The sequence below is a fragment of the Anguilla rostrata genome, chromosome 3 (genome assembly GCF_018555375.3).
Source record: "Anguilla rostrata isolate EN2019 chromosome 3, ASM1855537v3, whole genome shotgun sequence".
Taxonomy (NCBI): Eukaryota; Metazoa; Chordata; class Actinopteri; order Anguilliformes; family Anguillidae; genus Anguilla; species Anguilla rostrata.
In genome coordinates this window covers 57,255,480-57,272,093 of record NC_057935.1, presented here as the reverse complement: position 1 = coordinate 57,272,093, position 16,614 = coordinate 57,255,480, and the positions used below count along the sequence as shown (strand labels likewise).

General features: G+C 48.0%; 1 protein-coding gene across 2 annotated transcripts; it reads right to left on the bottom strand.

Moving 5' to 3' along the window:
• Positions 1-2,373: 2,373 nt before the first annotated feature.
• On the bottom strand, positions 2,374-15,729 carry LOC135251288 (cyclic AMP-responsive element-binding protein 3-like protein 3-A). 2 transcript variants are annotated; one of them, XM_064328597.1, is made up of 10 exons: positions 15,530-15,729; positions 12,595-12,708; positions 10,806-11,064; positions 10,113-10,294; positions 7,645-7,755; positions 6,410-6,516; positions 5,672-5,740; positions 5,219-5,303; positions 3,870-3,966; positions 2,374-3,386 (listed from the first exon to the last, which is right to left on the bottom strand). In XM_064328597.1, exons 1-10 carry the CDS (start codon positions 15,548-15,550, stop codon positions 3,112-3,114), a joined length of 1,320 nt encoding a protein of 439 aa, XP_064184667.1. In that variant the 5' UTR covers positions 15,551-15,729; the 3' UTR covers positions 2,374-3,111. The 2 variants fall into 2 exon arrangements, with proteins under 2 accessions (XP_064184667.1, XP_064184668.1); XM_064328598.1 differs by having other exon boundaries at positions 10,188-10,294.
• Between the last annotated feature and the right edge of the window lie 885 nt (positions 15,730-16,614).

Sequence of the window (16,614 nt, the reverse complement as noted above, 5' to 3'; positions counted from 1 at the left end):
GTTCCAGTGGTCCGATTTTTGGTGGTGCTTTGGAACAGTTCTCAAACTCGGTCCTGGAGGACCACTGTGTGTGTGCGGGTTCTCATTCCAACCTCAGCTGCAATCCCAGAATTTTAACAAGCAGTTAATTGTTCTTAATTAGGTACTTTTCATGTTTTAGAGCTGGGGTTCCAGAATGGGCCAGTATGGGTGCACACACCTGATCCTGATTGTACAAATCAAGGTGCTTAGCAGTGATCGATTAGCAGAATCAGGTGTGTGGACCCACACTGGCCCTTTCTGGCTAAGACTGGGGACCCCAGCTCTAAAACATGAAAAGCACCTCATTAAGAAAAATTAACAGCTTGTTAAAATTCTGGGATTGCTGTTGAGGTTGGAATGAAAACCAGCACACACAGTGGCCCCCCAGGACCAAGTCTGAGAACCACTGCTTTTGAAGATTACTGACAGACAGCTGTTGTGTTTTCATTTTAGTCAACATTTTCCTGTCTCAGGAAAGGTTTTTTTCATTCATTTATTTATTTATTTGTGCCTGTGTTCTGGTTGTTTATTGTTTCTTGCTCCAGAAAGGAGAGTGAAATGGGCTTCCGGCCAATTTCCGAAAGCCTTTCTGTTTGTGTGCCGCAAAACGAATCATAGTCCAGCACCGTGACCCCCCCCATGTCCCGGAGGCGCTGGGTTGTGCAAAAACACACACACACACACACACACACACACACACCTGTATTGGAATGGCAGACAGTGTACTTTGTGTCTCCGTGATAAGCAGTAGCTTACCGATGACATTTCACCTGGATCGGGTGAGAGTAGCAACATGACTCACTCACTTCAGTTTAATTGTTTTTTTTAAGGTTCCAGTATTTATTCCCCTAAGGGTGGTAATTAATAATAATAAACCACACAGTAAAATTACCAGTGTTAATTAATTTCTAAGAGTACATTTGGTTAAAATAAAAATAAAATAAAATGTTGTCCAACGTGACACAGAAGGGGACAGCTTTATGATTTTTTTCTGGGGTGATTACCTCTGTCGCCAGCGTTTAGCTGTAAGCCAGGAATTTTTAAATATTTTTATCCCTTTAAAATGGTCGTCTCGTTGAAAACCAAGCAGAAACAGCCTCGTTTGTATTTTGTTGTCGGAAGCCAGCTGGCTATTCGATGTAGTTTTTTTTAATTCGTTGTATTTTGCCAGTGAACGCTGTGGTCCCGGCTTCTTTGGCAGGACGATTACGTCGCCCTTTGGCTCCAGGTCGTTAACCGCGGCCGTAGCCGCTCGTGCCAAGGCTCCGTGCCGCGTGGAACGCCCTTATCTGCTCAGATAACGCACGGGAACAAATCAAAACATCGACTCCGCTGCGGTCTGCCGAAATAAAGTCTCACCCTATTTCAACCCATTCTTAAGGCGGTAGAAACAATTTCCGAATTAAATCAAAGACATTTTGAATTGTTGCATGCCCCAATCTCCCCCCCCCCCCTTTCCAAATCCCAATGCCTCACACCCCAGGCATCTCTCATCTTTATGGACTGAAAAGAGCGGGCTGAATTACAGTATGCTATCTGGTTCTCTCTTTCTCTCTCTCTCTCACTCACTCTCTTTCTCTCTCTCTCTCTCACTCACTCACTCTCTTTCTCTCTCTCTCTCTCACTCACTCACTCTCTTTTCTCATCTCTACTTCTCACTCATCCTCTCTTCCTCACTCACTTGCTCTCTCTCTTTCTCTCTCTGTCACTCACTCTATCTCTCTCTTACTCAATCTCTCTCTGACACTCACTCTTTCTTACTCAATCTCTCTCTCTCACTCATTCATACTCTCTCTCTCACTCACTCTTACTCTCTCTCTCTCTCTCTCTCTCTCTCTCTCTGTCTCAGAAGGAGAGGTGTGAATGCGGTGATTGAAAAGTCCGTGTCCTGTTTCCCAGACGCAGGATCAAAGCGCTCGAGTGTCTGCCGCGATTAAAAAGCACCTTCCCTGTCAGGCTCTTTTTCGCGGTTTCCGGGCCCGTCGCCCCGGTTACTGAGTCAGGTGACTGAAGCAGACTTTCCGATCTCGAACGCGGCCCGGCGGGAGATCGGGCGCTCCGCGTCTCGTCCTGTTTCCGGAGTTTTGATCGGTGTCTAAATTATTCATCAGAACTTGGGGTTCGGTCGTGACGGAAAAATGAATAATAAAGAACATCAAAGAAAAGTTTGACATGCTATTGTGCAGCGACAGTGTACCCTTGGTAACCTTCGTTAAGGAAAAATGAGAATACCTGACCTGCATTATCGTAGGCTTGTCCAGATTATTTGAACTCAGATCATTAGTTTGGACATGACGTGTCTGTCTCCTTTCCCTAACACATATTTAAACCAATTCTTGGATGAAAAAGACATCATGTTTTAACAGCTTTATTAATTTATAGAATTAATGTATTTTACAGCGTTTACAATTTACATATATTTTTTCAAATGGTAATAGTAATACAAAGAATCTACATCAAAATAAAACTTAGCTTTACCTGTTTTAACTAAGTTGGCTCATGTACTATTTCCTACAATCAAGATTAAAAAAAGTATCCTCTCCCGCAAGTAGTTTTGCCATAAGCAAAATGGAGACAGGTGTGTCCTTGCTTGAGAGAATGAATTTATCAGTTTTCGTCATGCCAAGTGAAGAAAGGGGGGGGGAAGGGGGGATAGGCATTATTTGTTAGAGCCTGGTCATTCACTTATGGAAATTGACGTAAATAACATTTGAAAGGAGCATATCTGCCAATAAATGTATCCACCTGTTCTCATCCATAAGCATGTTTCCGTAAAGAAGTCCTTTTTTGAGGTTATGGGCACGTCAGTCTAAAATCTGGGTACATCTGATACACAATATAAAATAAACAGAATGTCCCGCTAAGGAAGGTGCGACATAACCGGATAGCAAACAACATTTGGCCACTGCCGTGTGCGTCCTCTGTGGAGGACAGCAGTGCAAGTTAAGCATCACAAGGCGCGGGAACGCTGCGGGGCATGATGGGTAATCTGCGGCCTCCTGTCGGGGCAGGCGTCGCCTGTTGAAGGTAAGGGGGTCGCCGTGGAAACCTGAGGCGGCCTCTCGGGCCCTGGGCGCCCGGCGCGGTCCGCTACATGCCGTCGGCGTGCGGAGAGCCCCGGTGGGCGGTCCAGGTCACCGTGGCGACGTGGCCGGTGATGGGGTCGCCGTGGAGATGGCCCCGCTCCTCCAGGCTGTGGTTGTGCGGGACGGGGTCGGCGTCGGGGTCGGGGTAGGGGCCCGGGCCCTGCCTCAGCTGCAGCTTGGAGAGCAGTGAGGACACCGCCTCCACCCCTCTGTCCACGGAGAAGGGGGGCAGCGCCGACCTTTGACCCTCCACCACAGAGCGCAGTGACCGCGACTGGACTGCAGGGGGAGGGGGCAGAACAGAGAGGGGACTGCGTGAGATGTGCGGCTGACACCGTGAACCCCGAACCCCTCGCTGACATCACTACCTCAAGCCGCAGAACGCTTGCTGGCATCACCAGGGCCAAGCAAACACATCTGAGGCACGGGGAAAATCCAGCAACATTTTTGTAATGTATGTCATTTCCTGTGTTGGTTTGGGCTGTTTTAATGTATGTAATTTCCTGTGTTTGGGCTGTTTTAATGTATGTAACTTGCTGTGTTTGGTCTGTTTTAACGCATGTCATTTCCTGTGTTGGTTTGGGCTTTTTTAATGTATGTAATGTCCTGTGTTTGGTCTGTTTTAATGTATGTAATGTCATGTGTTTGGTCTGTTTTAATGTATGTAATGTCTTGTGTTTGGGCTGTTTTAATGTATGTAATTTCCTGCAGGTCCCCGCCCCCTGTGCCCCCCCCAGGTAGAGGGAAAGAGCGCAGGCTGACCTCTGACTGCGCTGAAGTCGACCTCCACGCTGGGTCTGCTGAGAGAGAACGGCTGTAGGCTGGGAAACAGGAGCAGGGAGAAGGAGAGCACCAGCACCTGAGAGAGAGAGAGAGGGGAGGGGGAGAGGGGGGGGAGAGATGGAGACAGGGGGGGAGACAAATAGAAACATGACAAAAGCCCACAAACATAAAAATGAATACCCCATACATATTTTTAAAATTTAAAAAAAAAAAATTAATGTCAAGCACAAAAAATATTAAATACACAAACTCTACTACAAACAACAGAAAAGAAACAATATATACAATACAATATATGCAATAGGGAGGGCAAGCAGGAGAGATGGAGAGAGTGAAAGAGAGGGAGAGTGGGTAGGGAGAGAGATGAGAGAGACTAGGAAGATGGGAAGAGGTCTGAAGAGAGAGGAGAGGGAGGGAGAGCGAAAGGAGGAGACGGAGAGAAGGAGGGGGAGGGGAGGGGGGTGTATGAAGTCTGTTTCAGATTCTTCATCTCAGATCAAAAGTCCAGGTCAAGGTCTATGTGGTGCTATTTTTAACTTCACTGATGTTTGTATTTGTGTGTGTGTCTGCGAGCGAGAGAGAGAGAGGGGGGCGGGGAGGGAGAGTGTGTGTTCAGACGTGACTGCCTCACTGCTTCTGTCCCTCTGTGTCCCTGTGTTTGCCAATGAGCACGAACGCAAACGCCAGATAAAACCAGTTAAAACCGGTTCTTCTGCTCTACAGGTTCCCTCCAGTCCTCCGGTGGTCTCATTATCCCCCGAGATCGGGTCCAGTAACTCAAGACACAAAGAAACGTAACGCGAGGTTCTGTGACGAGATAAACGCCGTGCCGTGAAAATGCTTTCTCGTCTTCTGATTGTGAATGTTTGCGGATGAAACATTCCTGCCCACCAGTGGTCCTGTTGGGTTGAATTGTGAGTGTCTGTGTGGTTCTGTTGGGTCTAACTGTGAGTGTCTGTGTGGTTCTGTTGGGTCTAACTGTGAGTGTCTGTGTGGTTCTGTTGGGCCTAACTGTGAGTGTCTGTGTGGTTCTGTTGGGCCTAACTGTGAGTGTCTGTGTGGTTCTGTTGGGCCTAACTGTGAGTGCACTGTGGTGCTGTTGGGCCTAACTGTGAGTGTCTGTGTGGTTCTGTTGGGCCTAACTGTGAGTGCACTGTGGTGCTGTTGGGCCTAACTGTGAGTGCACTGTGGTTCTGTTGGGCCTAACTGTGAGTGCACTGTGGTTCTGTTGGGCCTAACTGTGAGTGCACTGTGGTGCTGTTGGGCCTAACTGTGAGTGTCTGTGTGGTGCTGTTGGGCCTAACTGTGAGTGTTAGTGCAGTTCTTACCAGAACGCAGGTCCCTGTCTGGGCTGTTTTGTTGCAACTGTTCATGACCAGCGACTGCAATCTACGCAACTGCTCCAGCAGAGACCTGGAGAGAGAGAGAGAGATATGGAGTGAGAGAGGGAGAGGGAGAGAGAGAGAGAGGGGAAGTGAGCGGGAGAGAGAGGAGGATGAAGGGAGAGAGAGAGAGAGGGGAAGGGGAAGGGAGCGGGAGAGAGAGGAGGATGAAGGGAGAGAGAGAGAGAGAGAGAGGGGAAGGGAGCGGGAGAGAGAGGAGGATGAAGGGAGAGAGAGAGAGAGAGGGGAAGGGAGAGAGAGGGGGATGAAGGGAGAGAGAGAGGGGAGAGAGAGAGAGAGGGGGATGAAGGGAGAGAGAGAGGGGAGAGAGAGATACTTGTAGAAAGGTGATACCGGTCGGCCAGGCGTAGCGCTAACGTTAGCGGGGGCGGAGCTTACATGTTGTTCTTCTCCAGCTGGGCCACCTTCCTCTGCAGCTCCTGGTTCTGCGCGCTGCAGGTCGCCATCCTGGCGGGAAGGAGCCGCTCATTAGCCGCCGCTCGCTCTCTCGCTCTCTCGCCCGCCCGCCCGCCCGCCACACGCTGAGCTATAATTACCGCTTACAGCGCCGATTCAGAGCCGCGTCCCACCGCGCCTGGGGAGCCCCACTGTTTGCCCCCCCCACCCCCCCACACCGCCCCCCCACCGCCACCACCACAACAACAAAACCGACAACTAATTTCAAGCATAATGACTACACGTGTTAATTGATCACTCTTCGATGTAGTTTAGCATAAACACTTGATTCTGATTGGTGGAGCACTTGGGCGCCCATTATTTTGCCACGACTAGCTGATTGCTATCGCGTGAGCTAACAGGGAGCCCTGTGATTAAACAACCGGCAGACAGAACGGGTATAGCGCACCGCTATGAAGGCACTTTGGCTAACGTGACCTTTAAAAGCAGCAGACACAGCTGGCCTAGTAGGACCTGAGCTGAAATCCCTCACCTTTGACCTGTAAGTTTTGTCCAACGCCATATAATGGAAGGAGTCATCGTGCATTGTTACATCATACTTCATTGTTACATGTACATCGTACACTCCATCACAGACTCAGGAGGACCAATCAGAGGGGAGCTCTGCCGCTTTCGTCCGGGGTCTCGCACGCGGCCGACGGTCGGCCCTGCGGCCCGTACCTGCCCTCCAGCCCGTCGATGTACTCCTTTCTCTTCTTCCTGCTCTCCTGAGCCGACTGCTTGTTCCGGATCTTCCTGCGGATCTTCTTCAGAATCCTCTCCTCGTGCTTTAGCAGCAGGAGAGACGGAGAGAGAGAGGGAGAGAGACGGAGAGAGAGAGAGAGAGAGAGAGAGAGAGACACACAGGGGAGATAAGGAGGACCTCTGATTGTGTCCATTTTCTTGTCTTTTATGTTGCAGAATTGCATTTATTTTTGTATTGTGCGGGTTAGTCTTGCTGTATGAATTATTTGCTTATTATTTCCCACATAGAGAGAGGGGGGAGAAGGACAGAGGTGAATACTAATTCACAGCACCAGCGTGTGTAATGTCTGATTCCTTTGGCTGCTCAGTGCTTGTGTGCGCCTGTGGTGAAAGAGCAGATCTGAATCTGAATTTGAGGGTAGTGTTTGAAAGGGGCGTCCCCCAGCTGGGGCGGGACGGGGGCGTGCGGTGTGTGTGCTGCACCCCCGCTGGGACAGGACGGGGGCATGCGGTGTGTGTGTTCCCTCGCTGGCTTGGGACGGGACATGCGGTGTGTGTGTTCCCCCTGCTTGTTTGGGGTGGGATGTGCGGTGTGTGTGTGTGTTCCCCCGCTTGTTTGGGGTGGGATGTGCGGTGTGTGTGTGTGTGTGTTCCCCTGCTGGCTTTGGGACGGGACGTGTGGTGTATGTGCTGCACCCCTGCTGGTTTGGGACGGGGGTGTGCGGTGTGTGTGTGTGTTCCCTTGCTGGTTTTGGACGAGGGCGTGCGGTGTGTGTGTGTGTTCCCCTGCTGGTTTGGGACGGGGGCGTGCGGTGTGTGTGCTGCACCCCTGCTGGTTTGGGACGGGGGCGTGTGGTGTGTGTGCTGCACCCCTGCTGGTTTGGGGTGGGACGTGCGGTGTGTGTGTGTGTTCCCTTGCTGGTTTGGGACGGGGGCGTGCGGTGTGTGTGCTGCACCCCTGCTGGTTTGGGACGGGGGCGTGTGGTATGTGTGCTGCACCCCTGCTGGTTTGGGACGGGGGCGTGCGGTGTGTGTGTGCTGCACCCCTGCTGGTTTGGGACGGGGGCGTGTGGTGTGTGTGCTGCACCCCTGCTGGTTTGGGACGGGGGCGTGCGGTGTGTGTGCTGCACCCCTGCTGGTTTGGGATGGGGGCGTGCGGTGTGTGTTCCCCTGCTGGTTTGGGGCGGGGGCGTGCGGTGTGTGTGCTGCACCTTGGTCAGAGGCAGCTGGCTGGGCAGACTCACGCCCTCCTTGGTCAGCAGCTTCTTCTCGTCCTCGTTGAGGATCAGCTCCTGATAGGACGGCTGGGAGGCCTGCTGAGACTGAGAGACAGACGGACGCTCAGGAGACGGACGGACGGACGGACAGATTCTACAGACACTCAGAGACAGACGGATGCACTGACACACTGATCGAACAGGGGGTGGTGGGTTCTGCGTTCTGTCCTGTAATAAGAGTAGTTCAGTATGTGTGTGTTGAGCAGAGATTTAGTGTAGCAGGATTCTCTTCCCAGGTACACACCTGTATGCAGAGTACACACCTGTATTCAGAGTACACACCTGTATGCAGAGTACACACCTGTATGTAGAGTACACACCTATATACAGAGTACACACCTGTATTCAGAGTACACACCTGTATTCAGAGTACACACCTGTATGCAGAGTACACACCTGTATTCAGAGTACACACCTGTATGCAGAGTACACACCTGTATTCAGAGTACACATCTGTATGCAGAGTACACACCTGTATGCAGAGTACACACCTGTATTCAGAGTACACACCTGTATGCAGAGTACACACCTGTATTCAGAGTACACACCTGTATGCAGAGTACACACCTGTATTCAGAGTACACACCTGTATGCAGAGTACACACCTGTATTTAGAGTACACACCTGTATGCAGAGTACACACCTGTATGCAGAGTACACATCTGTATGTAGAGTACACACCTGTATGCAGAGTACACACCTGTATGCAGAGTACACATCTGTATGTAGAGTACACACCTGTATACAGAGTACACATCTGTATGTAGAGTACACACCTGTATACAGAGTACACACCTGTATGCAGAGTACACACCTGTATGCAGAGTACACACCTGTATACAGAATACACACCTGTATACAGAGTACACATCTGTATGTAGAGTACACACCTGTATACAGAATACACACCTGTATTCAGAGTACACATCTGTATGTAGAGTACACACCTGTATACAGAATACACACCTGTATACAGAGTACACATCTGTATGTAGAGTACACACCTGTATACAGAGTACACACCTGTATGCAGAGTACACACCTGTATGCAGAGTACACATCTGTATGTAGAGTACACACCTGTATACAGAGTACACATCTGTATGTAGAGTACACACCTCGTTCAACATCTAGAGCAGAACTGCCCAACCAGTCTTTGAGGTGCCATAAGGTGTTGGGTAAGACTATGAGCATGGGTTGTGTATGAGCCGAGCGCATGCCATCCTGGAACACAGACGTAGGCCCTCACAGATAAGAGTAAAGGTAAAGAGTATTTAAACCAGGATGGAAGATATAACTGCGCGCTATCGAGGCTACTGCATCGCAGATTTGCTGTTTTGTGTTTTAGTGATCGTACGATGAGCTTTTACTTTCTTTTGTAATTAGCGTGTGTTTGCTGGCTTCGGTGAGTCCCCACGCTGCCCTGACTCTGATTCCACGGACGGAGGCTGATTGCTGACAGACGTAAGCGGCCCCGTCGTCTGTCTGGTCACTTGGGCCGTCTCGATTGAGATGCTCTCGTTCTCTTGTTTCCTTCAGGTTCGCTCACGCTATCTCTCCTCCTCCTCTTTCAGCCTTTCTTTCTTTCCCTTCTCTCTATCTCTCCGTCTCTCTTTCTATCTCCTCTGTCTCACTATCTCAATGCCTCTCTCTCCTTATCTCTCTCAATCCCTCTCTTCCTCTATCTCCAAGTCTCTCTCTCCCTGTCTGCCTGTGTCTTTCTCCTCCTCTCTTATCTCTCCCAATCTGCCCCCTTTCTCTCCCCTTCTCTTTTCTCTCTCTCTCTGTCTCCCTCTCCCCCCACTTTGCCCCCCCTTCTGTCTCTCCCCCTCTATTTGTCTCTCTCCCCTCCCCCTCTCACTCTCAATTTCAATTCAATTCAATTCTCTCTTCCACTCTCTCTCTTACGCACACTCTTTAAAAATATAAATTGCCAAAGCGTGATGACAAAAATTTGACCTTTGCTTTTTTTTGGTGTTCATGTTGATTAGTTAGGTTTGTAGGGTGTAAACATGATCAGTTGTGTGGTGGTTCAGTAGAAAGCCAATTCGTCCTCTGCTCAAGACATTGGGTTTGTTAGGCCTGCATTCTGGAATTGAAAAAGCTGTGGAAAACCTTCCCCAAGATTGCTGCTCACACAGATGCCTCGGTAGTTATTAGGGTCAAATTTGTTTCCACTCCAGTTAGTTGGGGGAAATAAGCCCCTGACTTCAGGTATCAGGAAAGCCAGGCATCTCTGTCTCTCTATCTCTCCTCTGCACTCTATGTTCACTCAGTGATTTTTGTCTGTTTTTTTGTATTGTCAGTGGTGCTCTCTCTCTCCCTCTCTCTCTCTCTCTCTCTCTCTCTCTCTCTCTCTCCCCCTCCCCCCCCTCTCCCTCCCACACTCCGTGCTCACTCACAGTGTCAGCGGTGCTGTCTCTCTCTCTCTCTCTCTCTCTCTCTCTCCCTCTCCTCCACACTCGGTGCTCACTCACAGTGTCAGCGGTGCTGGACAGCAGCAGGTCTTTCACGGTCAGCGGGACGGCGTGCTCTGGCAGGAGGGACGGCTTGCGCTCCGCGAAGAATCCCGCTTCCCAGCCATCTGCCAGGAAAACAGACACACAGCCGCTCGCAAGAAAGGCCTCTCAAATATGGGAAAACTCCCCAGAAATGGGAAAACTCCTCAAAAACGGGAAAACTCCTCAGAAATGGGAAAACCCCTCAGAAATGGGAAAACTCAGAAATGAGAAAACCCTTCTTCAGAAAGTGTGAAAACTTTCAATATCCTTCTTACACCCAGCAATTCATTTTTGTCCCCTGTAAGGGACATGAGTCTCTGGTCTGAATCTCAAGAACCATATATTCTACTATGCAGTGACCTTTTAATAAATTAAATAAATATTGTTTTTGAAAATATTTTCAGCGCACAACAGTTGTATTATGTCAAAAAAAATGTTATACTTAAACTTTAATACTCTGGAGGATATGTCAAAACATTTGTATTTTCCAAAAGGAGAAAACAGTCCACCCAAATGTGGAGGAACACTTCAATGTGCAGGTTTCTGTGTCTCGTTCAGATGCTACTGTGTATTGTTTACAGATGCGCTGCTCACCCAGGTCGATGAAGACGTCGGGCTCCACGCTGTCCTGAGACCGACGCGGGGGGTGAGGATGAGCGTGGAAGAAGCGGGGCTCGAAGGGGGGGCTGTCTGGGGGCGGGGGGCTGTCGAGCTGATCCGAGGGGGGGTCCTCGCTGATCCCGCTGTCGCTGGGGGAGGGGGACCACACCGGGGAGCGCGAGGCAGAGGCCGAGTCGCTGGCGCACAGCAGGGAGTCCAGGAAGTCATCAGCAGAACAGGCTGGACTCAGGGCCTGCAGCAAGGCACGGGAGGGAGAGATCAGACCAGAGAAAACACACACACACTCACACACTATACATAAACACTATACACACACACACTATACACACACACACACGCACACACTATACATAAACACTATACACACACACACTATACACACACACACACGCACACACTATACATAAACACTATACACACACACTATACACACTCACACACTATACATAAACACTATACACACACACACTATACACACACACACACGCACACACTATACATAAACACTATACACACACACACTATACACACACACACACGCACACACTATACATAAACACTATACACACACACTATACATAAACACACACACTCACACACTATACACACACACACTATATATATACACACACACACACACTATACACACACACTATACATAAACACACACGCACACTCTATACATAAACACACACACTCACACACTATACACACACACTATATATATACACACACACACACTATACACACACACTATACATAAACACACACGCACACACTATACATAAACACACACACACACGCACACACTATACATAAACACACACACACACACTATACACACACACACACACGCACACACTATACACAACTATACATAAACACACACACGCACACACTATACACACACACACGCACACACTATACACACACACACGCACACACTATACATAAACAGACACACACACACTATACACACACACACACACACACACTATTCACACACACACACACACACACACACACACTATACACACACACACACTCACACACTATTCACACACACACACACACACTATACACACACACACTCACACACTATACATAAACACACACACACACACTATACACACACACACTCACACACTATTCACACACACACACACACACACACTATACATAAACGCACACACTATACATAAACACACACACACACTATACACACACACACACACACTATTCACACACACACTATACATAAACACACACACACACACACTATACACACACACACTCACACTATACATAAACACACACACTCACACACTATACACACACACAGTCACACTATACATAAGCACACACACACTCACACACACTATATATACACACACATACACTGTACACACACACACACACTATACATAAACACACACACTATTCACACACACACACACACACACACTATACATAAACTCACACAGTATACACACACACACTATATATATACACACACACACACACACACTACACACACACCTACACACACTAGGCTTTTGATTTCCTTTGGAGACTGTTGTGCCAATAAAAGTCAAGAAAGCCATTGAGCCATGAGGCTGAGAAACAGTAAAAAAAATAATAAGTAAAAAAAACAGCCGTAGACACGTTTCTTTGAGAATTCGCATTTGGGAGGACACTGAATGGGAACAGTCAGTCAAACAAAAAAAAAGCACCCTTGTAAGACCGATCACCGGAAACTCACGCTGTGCTCTGCGATTGGCCAGCTGGGGTTGCCATGGTAGCCGAGCTCCTCGTGACGCAGGATTCCGTCGTTCTGATCAAAGAGCAGGTCCAGCAGCTCCATGCCGCCGTACCCCTGGAGGACCAAACATTTATTAATTTTCTCTCTGTATCCAGAAGAGTCCGCGGCGAATTCAATATCTCATCGACGGCGGCTCAGCAGCGGGAGGCGAGAGAGGTGGAGAGGCCGTACAGGAAATCAGTGGCGGGGCGGGGCTCAGCGTCGGTGGCTCAGCCAGCTTGGGAATTAGGAGCCGCACTTCTGGGCGAGCTGCCAACTCCTTCAGTGAGATGCAGTGAGGTTTCAAAGAGATGCTCGGTGACACCTCTGTGTGAGAACTTCAAACCCAGGGGACTTGAACCTCTTAAGAGCATTGGGGGCAGACATTTCCGCAGGTGTCCCCGGTCTCATCCAAGAAAAGAGCTTGTAGGTGACGTTTTTTTTTTAGTTTCTAGTCCGGCACCAAAATGCCTGATTCAATTAACCGGCCGAATTTGATTGAAGGCCATGATTTAGCTGATTGGTTGAGCCAGCTGTTTGATGGGGGGTTTTTTTCCCCCACCTCAGCCATCAAGATGCATAAGCCTGTCCCTTGCACACACGCACTCCCATTAGCCCAGGAATAAACAGATTAATTATACAGCAGCAAGCAGTAATTACGGGGTCCGCTTGCAGACACATGCACATAAGCTACGAGCCCAATCACTTGAAGATGAGTGCTTTGAATTCCTTTTTTATAAATTGGATTTTGAGTTGTCTGCTGTGGCATCACCATGAGGCTGTAATTTGCTGCCTCTGACTGGTGGGGGGTTGCGGGGGGGTTTGGGGGGGGGGGGTGGCACTTGGCATACACCAGCATGCGCCTGCAAAGCTTTGTCAGTTTTGGAGATATAGAAAAACAGGTGCTAATTAATAACGATGACAACGACAAAAACACAATTCCTAAAAACAAAGAAAAAAATGAAATGCAATAGAGTTCAAGCACCTGTGGCGCTTCTTACTATTAAAAAAAACACATTTTGCCATTGATACTGAAAGCAGTTATGCTCAGTGCCTTTTCATTTCATTTCAAAGCTCCCATTGACAGCTTTTGTTCTTATTATTAAATCCATTAAATTTTCATCACAGCAAGATGATATGTTTTTGTTTGTGTGCCCAGAACTTTTTGAGATCTACCAGATTGCCAACCTGTTTTAAAACCATTGCAGGTGTGATTTCAACCAGCAGCTAGTTCTGCTTTTTACCTTTCAGTTGTTGTACACTTTTTGCATATTTGTGTGCCACTGACTAGGTGGACTTGCAGTTATCCACGTGACCAGCAGAGGCCACTGTTGTACAATGAGGTGATGTCATTCTGACCGACTGAAACCCTCCCATTCCTGGGCAAAGCCAGAGCACTTTTTTTACAAAGCCTTTTGCCATGCGCAAAACTAATAGCATGACCAATGGTTGGTGCAACAACAAAAAAAAATACCACAACCAATCACTGGTCATGTTAGTGTTTTTTTTTTTTTGTATGTTGCTGAAAGGTTTTGCACACGCTGCTTGGCGAATCAGGTCATTTGTGAGCGAAGGAACAGGCGGACTTGTGCACACCCGAGCAACCAGCAGGGGTCGCTGGTGTACAACGAGGTGATGTCATTCTGGTCGATTGAAAACCCGCCCATTCGTGGGCACAGCTGGAGGCAGACGTGCCTCACCCTGCAGTCACAGTTGGTGCTGGCACAGTCTGGGTTTGATACCAAACCAGGCCTATCCACCCTAAAACACTGCCTTAACTGGATGAGCCCACCAGCAATCTTTACACTATTATTATTATTATTATTCTAACAAAACTTTACATTCCCTTCAGTGTTATCCTTGGGCTATAAACACTGCGTTATCATTGAAGCAATTATGTAACACAACGATAATCATTCAGAGGAAACGTGCTACTTTAAATTTGAAAATGAGATGTGTGAAATACTAAGAAAGCCCTTCACAAACCACCTGCCTTTCCTGATTTTTCAGTTTTTATTATTATATATTATATATTTTATTTCCACGTCTGTGCCTCAGAAGGGTTATTGTGAGAAATGAAAATGATTCAGATTTTTTTTTTTTTAAACTTATCTGTAAATCAAATCAGAGAAAAAGAACATTGTCAGCGTCTTTTCAAAAAAAATGAGACTGGCACATCAATGGGTTATTACACCAAGTTAGACAGAGACATGTCAGATGTCCTTCTGGTGAATCACTGTTTGTTCTCCAGTTAAATTCAGCACATTAAATTGTGATCACTCAAACTTTTACCCACTTCTGTAAAACCTGAACACACACACACACACACACACACATACAAACACACAAAAAATGCAAACATACACACACACGCAATTACAAAACACACAGGCATGCACACTCTCTATCTCTCTCTCACACACACACACACACACGCACAAGAACCAGACCTACAAAAACATATGCCCACATATACACAGAGACACACACACAACACACACACACAAACACATGCAATGCCTCTCCCCTTTTACCAGTGAAGTCATGTTTCTCCAAACAGCTGCAGTTTAATTAAATGGTAAATGGACTGGATTTCTATAGCGCTTTTATCCGAAGCTATATAAATGCATTATTTTGCATATTGTTTAATTAAAGCATAATGCGCTATGGAAAACTTTTCCCCTAAAACTAGTGCAGGAAAAAACCAAAAAACAAACAAAAAAAAAATAACTTTGTGGACTTTGGACCAAAGTCTCATACAGAAGACGATCGTGCCGTGCCTCAGAGGCAAGAATAACCTGCCCTGTCGCTCCCCGCCCGCCAGGACGGCTCCACACCGCCAAATGACCTCGTTTACAGGTGAGAAGCCCCTCAGGGGTACACTATTTCTGGGTACCTTTCCGCAGGGCTGGGTCATCCTGTCCTCTTCCGGGACGGCAGTGAGGGAAAACAGCACTCGTGTCGTATCCAAACGCAGTTTATAATCTCTCTCTCTCTCTGTCTCTCTCTCGCTCCCCTTCTTCAGACGCTGTCAGTCCGCAGATCCCTTTTGCTCGGCGTCTGTTCCTCTGTCTTCGATCCGTGGGAACAAAGTTTAAATTTCAACACAGCGCTCCGAGCCTCGATCCCGAGGCTCCCGCGCCATTGGCCGTCGCCAGGCGACGTCTTTGACGGACGGGAACGGCCGTGCCAATGGGGCGCCGGGGAAGCATAGTGTCATGGGGGCTGGACCTGCCCACTTTCTGAACTGGCTAGAACACAAGAGGTCGAAGGTAATGTTGTTTTTTTTTTTTTTCTTCTTTGTTTTTTTTTTCCCCGAAATGTTGAACTTTGACACAATTTTCTACAACTTTCTTTCAGAATGATAGGGATTCAGTTATCAGTCCATTAGCATATGGATGCATTTATTAATCTGTCACATGCGTCTGGCCAAAGTCACTTACAAGACCGATACTGCAAACAGCACCACCCAGCCCCAGTATCTCACAGCATTTGGATCAGGCTGGCTGGTGACACCAGAGACGTACAGAGCAAAGCTGATAACTATTTGGGCCAGGAAAATTATTTTATCTCTGTATGCCATAGGGTGCCAGAGCACAAAATCCATTTTCCGATGGTTTGGATCAGGGTTGCCAGGTCTGCACCCCTCGTGCCAGCATGGCCTGCTTTTATAACATTTTTTTTATAACACTGTGGGGATTTTTTTTTTTTTTTCTAAAACAGGTTGGCAGAGGTGTCAGTTTTTCTGAGCCTCACATAATAACCCCCCCGCCCACGCCTTGCCCCCCAGCAGTCTCTCATCTGTGGATGACTCCCCCCTCCCCTCCTAAACACCTTCACCTGCGCTCACTCTCCTCCCCCCTCCCCCTCCCCCTCCAACTCCAAAAACAGTGTGTTCCAACTACCCCCGCCCCTCACATAAACTTCAAATAACTTATATTTTGTGTTGGCTCAAAATTGCCACAAAGACCTGACAACCCT

Coding starts and splice junctions, on each gene's coding strand:
- LOC135251288 (XM_064328597.1), bottom strand. CDS start 15,550: ATGACCCAGCCCTGCGGAAAG. Junction 7,756..10,112: donor GAGACAGCACCGCTGACACT/GTGAGTGAGCAC, acceptor TCTGTCTCTCAG/TCTCAGCAGGCCTCCCAGCC. Junction 3,387..3,869: donor CGACTTCAGCGCAGTCAGAG/GTCAGCCTGCGC, acceptor CTCCCCCTGCAG/TCCAGTCGCGGTCACTGCGC.